This window comes from Eleginops maclovinus, chromosome 1 (assembly GCF_036324505.1).
Source record: "Eleginops maclovinus isolate JMC-PN-2008 ecotype Puerto Natales chromosome 1, JC_Emac_rtc_rv5, whole genome shotgun sequence".
Lineage (NCBI taxonomy): Eukaryota > Metazoa > Chordata > Actinopteri > Perciformes > Eleginopidae > Eleginops > Eleginops maclovinus.
This window is the reverse complement of record NC_086349.1, coordinates 5,361,236-5,370,152: the sequence shown is the minus strand read 5'-3', so window position 1 is coordinate 5,370,152 and position 8,917 is coordinate 5,361,236. Positions and strand designations below refer to the sequence as shown.

General features: G+C 37.4%; 1 protein-coding gene across 1 annotated transcript; it reads left to right on the top strand.

Annotated features, from left to right (window-relative positions):
• The first annotated feature begins 1,952 nt into the window (after positions 1–1,952).
• On the top strand, positions 1,953–8,191 carry LOC134861380 (glutathione synthetase-like). The gene is given in 12 exon segments (XM_063878603.1): positions 1,953–2,057; positions 2,433–2,473; positions 2,634–2,657; positions 2,659–2,704; positions 4,325–4,461; positions 4,573–4,606; positions 4,608–4,690; positions 5,144–5,224; positions 5,318–5,395; positions 6,038–6,104; positions 6,868–7,062; positions 8,066–8,191. Coding segments are annotated over 12 exon segments (1,017 nt in total).
• Positions 8,192–8,917: the final 726 nt, after the last annotated feature.

Sequence of the window (8,917 nt, the reverse complement as noted above, 5' to 3'; positions counted from 1 at the left end):
ACACACAGCTCAGTGAAACTGTTTTTTATTGATCTCTCTAATCTATTCTCATTATCGCGACGAGGGTTTTTTTTTCTCATTTTCATCAACAAATCTTTTAAAAAATGAAACACAACCAGCAGTCCCTGTGCGGGACCTGAGTAACCTGAAAATGGGAAAGAAACATTATTTATATTGTATGCAACTGTTAACGGTGGAAGGTTTGTGGGTTTGGAAAAAAGCATTTTGCATGTTTTGTATCTTGAGTTTATATGGTAAATAAATAGTATGAAAAGTATATGTTTCTTTGCATATTTGCATTTCTCATTGGTTAGCGATGCCACACTTGTTGTCCTGAAATGTGCAATAAATCTTCATTGGAGACAGATTCAGATTACTTTCTTAAAGTTTTAAGGGTTTGTTGATTGTTATGTGTGTACCTGCACAGTGACGGCAGATGGAAATGAGCTAATAGCAAAGCATTGCAAGAATTTCATTTGAGATTAATGTATTTGTATGCATGGTCCTAATTTAATCTAAGACATGATAAATCCCCTTACTTTTCCCATTGCCAAGAGTCAAGCCAAGTTTATAATGATAGTGTCTTTTTATTAGCTATGTAATTGATATTTGGGCTATTTCATAAGACAATTCCCCTAACATGTTGAATGGAAATGTGGCTCTGTCTTTACTCCTTTGCGTAGTTACATTAATTTAAAATGAATGAGAAGAAAATACAAAAATACTGGTCTGTATGGGCCATGAGCACTTACAGTTACAATAAGCATAATAGATCAATAACAGTACCTTTCAGTTTGCATTGAAACTGTGTTGCTGTTGTCTCTGTATTTGTCTCTTCGGAGGAATTTGAGATATTTGTGCAAGGACCTTTAAAAAGTGGTTTGTGTTGTAGCCTGACCAGGTTTTCTAGCAGGTTGGACAGAATTCTTGACAAACAGCTTGTCCAAACATGTAAAACAACTCTGCTAGCAACAATTACACGTTACACTTCTGGAACCAAGCAGGAGTCTGCAGGTCGTAGAAGTTCCTCTGCACTTTTCTGGGGTAACATTTCTCAGAAGTTCTGTTACATTGAAAGCCAGGAACACGTGGATACGCAGGACATGGATATTTGTCACCACTATTATTATAATGTATGCAGATTGACACCTTAATGATTGGTTTGTAAAGATTACTGTACAAAAACAATATTTGGATCGCTGTTCTAAAGTTGCAGCTGATGATTACAATACTTGTATTAAATACTTTATTTTGTAAAGGATCCATACACATTATTTAGATAACAATGATTATTGGTCCATCTAGCTATGTAGTGTTCATAAATGACTAACAGATACTTATAATAATATAGTATATGAAATATACTATGGTTATTGTCTCGTAAAAGCTATTAAATGTAATATATAAACTAGTTCTCATATTAAATAAACTTAAGATAAAACAGCAATCAAAGTTAAAATTATTCAGTATCATTTTATTATTTGCTCACATCAAAGTAAACTGAATTTCAATAACTATTCATCCACCGTTTATAGTTGATAACAATTGCTGTTTTTCCTGTACTGTTCATTAATTACGGTATCTTGATTCTTGTCGAAAAGAAATTCTGAAAGCATTCCGTTCTTTATTCGTTAGGCCTATCATGATTGCAACAACAGTATTTCTCCAACAGCTGATCTCAAATCCAGACAGACTAAACTATTTAGTGGAAGAGGCAAAAGAGTTAGCTTTTGCGCAAGGGTTTCTTCAGCGCACAAAGGAGAACCCCAATTCATCTGAGGTAGGAACACCACCTAATTGTTTGCATGCAGTTTTAATAATTTTTCATCAAATGGCTTCCATTGGAGGTTAGACATGAAATGAGAATCCCTTGGTAAATCAGTGTCCAGGAGATGGGAGGAATATACATGGTAAAAATGGACTTGACTCAACATTACGCAAGTAAGGTTAGTATGGTTCTGGATAACTGCAGTCAGCATGCTGTCGTGTCCCTGGGCAAGACACTTCACTCCAGACTGCTCCTGTGGGGATTGCCCACAGTATTGAATGTAGTGCAAGTCAGTCAGAATTATAGTATAATCAAAAGTTGCATTACACATTTATATAACGTTTACTGGTGTTTACAGATTGTTATTAGTCATTACGTTTTTCTGCTAGTTCTGTTAAGCACTTTGGGCTGCATCCTGAATTTTAGGGGCAATACAAATAAAGTTAATGTAGTTATTATTATTGCAGCTTTAACTTTTTCAAAAGATATGAAATTGAAATATTAAAACCCAACCAGTCATATATCCCCGATTTTGGTTTTTATGTCACCTTACATTCTTATATTCATATTCTTAATAAAGGTGGACCCCCACCAATGTTGGCTACCACTGCTTAGAAAACATCACAATAGTCCATTGGCACTTTCATACAACAGAATTTGTTAGATCAGCCAGGACCCGGACTTTCTAGAAGACGCTCTTGCAGGGTACAAGGGGAATTTTGGTGACAAATAAGAACATTTTGTTGAAGTTTTTTTTTAAATAAAAAAGATGTCTAGATGCAAGGTGATATGATCGATAGTTTACGTCACAAACTGCACTCATGGATGTATAAAGTCTAATGATTGTTCTCCTTTAACATCACAGAACTGTCCAGGCCAATGATTTCACAGTTGTTTGACATATACAGACAAGTGCAGCAGGAAGGTCGCACACAGGTAAGACATTTGATGTATAATTTTGTTAATAGATTAAATGGCTAGGAAACAGTATTTGCCCATTTTTTCAATATGTTTCTAATTGCCAACAAATACAATAAAAAAGACTTGTTTCTCTAAATCATTAAAGTAAAAGTTCTGTGGCACTTAAAACAACGATTGTTTTCCACTGCGGGGACCTACATCTGTAAAAACCAACATACATTATTGAAAAAGTGATTACCTCAAATCAGGGCCGCCGCTCCCTATACGCAGAGTAGGCAGAGCGCGTAGGGCACCCGGTAACTGGTGGGGGCCCCCGAAATTAAGATTGAAAAAAGTCATAATAATCATTACATTATTACACGAAAATATATATATATATTAGTTATGAACAGGCCCACCGTTGTTAAAAAAAAAAAAAGTATGTACCCTATCCCTCAATTCGGGCAAATTAGATGTTCTTACCTAATATGTAAAAAGAAGCCCCAACCCCCACCCCTTCCCCGAATGTAAAGGTACAGTCTTCAAAGTTAACGTGTTTTTGGCGGGGGGACATCTTTACATCCTTAGTGTCGTTATTGTATATATTTTCTTGTCTAATTTTTGCACTATTTTATTTATCTTATTTGCACTATGTATGTTGAGTTGTTGGAGGAGCATGGGATATAAGATTTTCATTGCCAACAAATACGCTGTATCTGCTGGCATATGACAAATAAAACCCTTGAACCTTTGAACCTTTTGAACCTTTGAACCTGTACACATACAGGGATACAAACAGGAGGAGTGATTGGTTGTTGGTGACATTAACCCAAAGCGCCAGAAACACCCACCGTCAAGCATCAACGTAACGGAACCGTGTGTTCGCTGCGTAATTCGTGTCGCGTTGTTCGTGTTATGCGCGCCGCCGGAGCGAATTTGCTTCTCTCCACATCTTTACGTTGACTTCACATGTAATTGGACGTTCCAAAAAATAGAAATAGATCACGATTTTGAGGGCCTAATTGTTTACCAAATTCCGATTTTGTTTTTGTCAGGGTCAAAAGGTGTGGTGAAAATGTGTGTTATTAGGTTGATGGCAAAATATGTTTTTTCCTACAAGTCGGAAATTTGGTAGACATATGAAGCAAAGGGAGCCAAACAGATAATCCTCTAAGCGTAATATAGTAAACCCAACAAAATGTGGACATTTTTGATTGAATTTATGTGCAGTCTTTGGCAAAATGTTGCACTTGGTGGCGCAAGGTGGTTTACTTGAACAATCGCCTTCATATTTCATCCAGTCGACAGTTCCATATCAAAGATCAAAAGTTATTAAAAGCATTACTCTCTAATTGTCTTAAATCAGACTGCTTGCTTTGTCCTCATTTGGGTCCAAACCTGTATTTTATCAAATTTAAACATTCAACACTCTGTTAATTTCACAGTTTAATGACATTTACTTATGAACTTTAATACTAAACAAAGATGATAAGCTATACATTACTTCAGATAAGTGTGAGATCACAACGAACAAACTAAAGCCCTTCGAAGCCAGTGAACATGACGATCATTTTAGTGTGATGTGTAACGTTTGTATCGACATGATTATTTCTGCAATGGTTAATTTAACGAGTGAATTCTGTATCATATTTCCAGTCCATTATGGTGGGTATAATCCGGTTTGACTACATGTTGGATCAGAGGGGGGATGTGACCTGTTTGAAGCAAATAGAGATCAACACTTTTTCCACTGGTGGTTTTGGGGTGTCTGACGGTGTTGCTGAGATGCACAGGTACCCGAGAGAATGTAAAAGACATCATAGTTAATCAAGTCATTGTGCTCATTCCAATGCTACATTTGTGATATGTATTTGTGCAAAATAAGGTTCTCTCTGATTTGTCAGGGTAATCCTGAGGTCAGTTGGTCTTTTGGAGGAGGGCAAAGTGTGTACAGAGTACCAACAACAGTCCTGCAATGTCCGCTGCTATAGCTAAGGCCTGGGAGCTCTATGGCAAACCTAAGTGAGTGAGTAATGGTGGATGTCAACATCACATATTGCACATTTCCACTGTATGGTACAACTTGACTTGATTCCCGTTTGTTTGCATTTTGTCCGTCTTTTTTTCATATTCCATTGCAAATAGTATTCCCTCAATGACACTGCCTTAACATCATATAGAACATGATACTCACTGAATCAATGCATCGCCAACTGTAGGAATTAGAATTTTGTCAATTGCAGGGGTGGATTTTGCAGGCAAAGTGTTGGTAATTTGAATACAAAAATTGTTTGCTTTTAATTGTAGTGTTAAAGCTACAATACAATAGTAGAAACATATATGTTGTTAGTATGGCGTGTTTGATTTGAAGAACACTCTTTGTTACTAATTACAAAAGAAATGTAATTTTTCATATCACATGGTGTAGAGATTCTGTCTAATAACCAAATCATAAACATTATTATCTTTCTGTAGGGCAGTTTTCCTGTTTCTAATTGACAATGTCTCGCTACACAAACTCCAACAACGATGCGTTGAGGAACAGCTTTGGAACAGGTAGGTAGGGTTTACAAGAAAACTGATGTCATTAGAACACGTTTCAGCAGAAACATAGATATAAATACAACAATTCACTTGCTTTCTGTTCAGAAACATTCCTGTTATCCACAGAAAGTTTGAGGAAGTATCCAGAAGAGGATCTCTTGATGGTGACAAAAAGTTGTTTATGTGAATTTACTTAAAGTTGTGAAGTGATTAGTTTGATTGGTAATTATAGAGTGATTGTCATGCAGAGTTGTAATATATTGTTCAATGCTAAGCTAAGCTAGCCAGGCCCTAGGCCCATTGTAAATGATTGGATTTGAGATTGACATTACTCTTCTTGCATTCAGCAATCGAGCTTTTAACAAAGACAAGCTGATGACAAAAACAGGGGAACCAGACAAGGCAAAACAGAACAAAGGAAATAGAGTAAAGTAAAGGCTACTGCTCAAGGTACAATAGCAGGAAAACAGGAAGGACAAAGAACAATATAGGAGAGACCGGCCTATATACTCTCAAGACTAATCATAAAGACAAGACACAGCTGGGGAGGAAACACAAGAGCAACAGGTGAACACAATTATACAATCAAACAGGCAGGGGAAAAAAGAGACAGGAAGTGAAACCAGACAATACACTGAGAGAAAATACATTTCAAAATAAAACTAAAAACTTAAATCACTTGCTATGAACAATTTTTCTACCAAGGGGGATAAATATTTCGACCATAATAGCAGATTTTTGTTTCGCTGACCAAGCTATCAGTCCCTTTAATCTTTTCACAGAAATTTCCGACCAGCTCAACATTTTCCAACTGTAACTTTGTAGAGGTGGTCTGGAGGTAGCTGTGGTGTACTACCACTATGGCTACATGGCAGGTCACTACACTGACCAGGTAAGATATAATTATTGCATTTAGTTACTTAAAATCAGCATCAATTAAATACTTGGTAAACAGTGTTTTTTTTAGCAGATCTAACAAATTGATAAATGTCCAATAGTCTATTGTTTGCTCTCCTTTTAGTACAGCACACAGAAAACATGGCCAAACCAAGCCATCCAGACAACAGCAACATTAAACTGGCCTATAGAATCTATTCTTACAGACAATGTTTGTGATTCCAAAAGAAGATAGATGTAGATGTTTTGATTAAACACTTTCACAATTTCTACCTAGGAGTGCAAGGAAATTACAACAGGGGCTCAAGCTGCAACCTCTGAGTCTGTAAAGTGAGGCTAATTTTAAAATACAAGTGTATTTATATGAGAAAGTATGTTTCTTAATGGAGCTGACCAGAAGTAGTGACACTTGCATTGTTATTTGTTAAAAATATTTATCAGATCTGCATTGAACCATTTTCGACTTCCAGGGGCTAGAACGTCTCCAAAACAAACTCTTAAAAGTGACATAGAAGCTAACTCAGAAGTGGGGCTGATTTTAATGCAGATTCTCCTCATGGACAAACAAAAAACTAGGAAGATATGTCACTGCATCTCCAGATCTCAGTGACAGCATTGCATAATTAGGCCCACTTTACTATTTCCATATTGTTCTCACCTGTTTGTTGATTTTCAGTCCATTCTTCAGATATTTTATTGACGGAGAGACATTTTCCAGTTGTGCATTATTTCCAACCAAATATTCATGATTGGTGTAGGCCTGGGATGCTCGTCTGATGATGGAGCGCTCTCTGGCTGTCAAGTGTCCCAACATCAGCACTCACCTGGCCGGAACCAAGAAGGTCCAGCAGGTGCTCGCCAGAGCTAGAGTTCTGGAGAAGTTCTTCCCCGACCAGCCCCAAGTAGTGGAACAGATCTTTGCGACGTTCACTAGCCTCTACGCTCTTGACCTGGTGAGGAAATAAAACATATTACTATAATACACAGTATTAAAAGAGCATCCACTATTCCAAAGGAAAGGTGCTGTGTCGAGAACTTCACAGCAATACCTTTAATAACAGACAGGACAGAACTTCCCAACAAACAGACAAAGATCTGACGAAGCAAATAAAAGACCATAACTTAAAACATGCGGAATTATCACAAGGACAGCTGGGGAGGGCAGGCAAAAACACAAGGGTACCAGGTGAAACGAATCAGACAATCAACCAGGTGCGAAAACACAAAGACAGGAAGTAAAAAGAAAACACAGTGGTGAACACTTTTCAAAATAAAACAGGAAACACAATGATAGATCATGAAATAGGCTCCCTTCTTCTTCATGTCCACTACCCACTTCCACGCTGTTTGCATGGAGTGTCCACCACTTTAAGGGCCTTTTTCAAACTAATAAATGGGGAATGGGAGTGGGTTATCAAGACCTCGTACAGCGAGTCTACCTTGGTCCACCTGAACTACCTGACCAAGTGCAAGTAGACTTGTTTATTTAATTGTAAAGTTTTGTGAATTTACCGTGACTGTTGGAAAAATAAGGCAGCTCAATCAAGATGATATGCTGATTTGAAACCCTTGTTAGGAAAAGTTAAGACGGTGCCAGTTTTTCTTGGAGAGATGGGAGTTTGTCCCAAGGCTTGCCACTGTATTTACACTCTCCACCTGCCATAATGTGTTCACAGCAAATGCAAAGTGAATATTTGCCAAGTTGGGTGTGCCAGAGACGAGGAAGGGGCTTGCAGATAGATATCAACATTTCCTCATCGATTGCATAAAAAAACCCACTACTGCTTCTACATTACGAGTATGTACATGTTTTTGCAGCCATCGAAATGTAAACAATGAGACTGAAGCAAAGAAAAAGGATCAAAAGAATGCCAAAAAGACAACATCATAGTTTGCCGATTTATAATTCATGCTTTGACATATGATGTCTTTTTATTGTACTCCTCTGGGCTCCAGGGTCCACAAGGTGACCACACTGTGTCCATGGCTCTGGCCGACCCAGATAAGTTTGTCCTGAAGCCTCAGAGAGAAGGAGGAAGTAAGATGGCATCAGCAAATCTTCCTAAAAAAGCTACAAAATGACATATTTCAATTTTTATTCATTACTTTTCTTGTTAGCTTATAATCAAGTAAAAGTGCTTCAAAATGTAACATGTCCAGTACTGGGTTAATGTACACTGGAACGACGTTACACCTTTGAGCAGTGGTGAAAAGTACCTAAGTTAAGATTACCCTTGACCTCCCCTGTCTGACCACTTCTGGGAACAATTATATGGAGAGGACATTACTCGAATACTGCAAGGTGGTAAAAGTGATGCGAGTACAGCTGCCTATATCCTCATGGACAAGATCCGGCCAAAAACAGAAGGAAACATCCTGCTGAGAAGAGGACTTCCACCCAAAGTCGCCTCTGTGTGTAGTGAACTCGGAGTGTTAGGAGCCTATGTGAGGTACAGTATACACAGAGCCATACTGCATTCATAGGGTATACATCAGGGGTGTCGAAACTTTTTTCGTGGAGGTCCTCATACGTAAAAATATACGAAAGGCTGGGCCACTCACTAGAGGTCTGATGTATTGCCTCGTAACTTTAGTTATAAGTTAGCAAAATCTATCAAATGTAGGTAACATATACTTGAAACAGCCAGGATCAGTTAATATAATTATTTCTTATCAACTAGGATTTGTTAGAAAATGTTTTGAACTTTAATTGACTGAATTTATTTGAAAACTACGCTTGTTAACACATAAAATACAAATGTTTTATATATTTTGACATATACATTTAAGAAGTACAATAAAACAAAA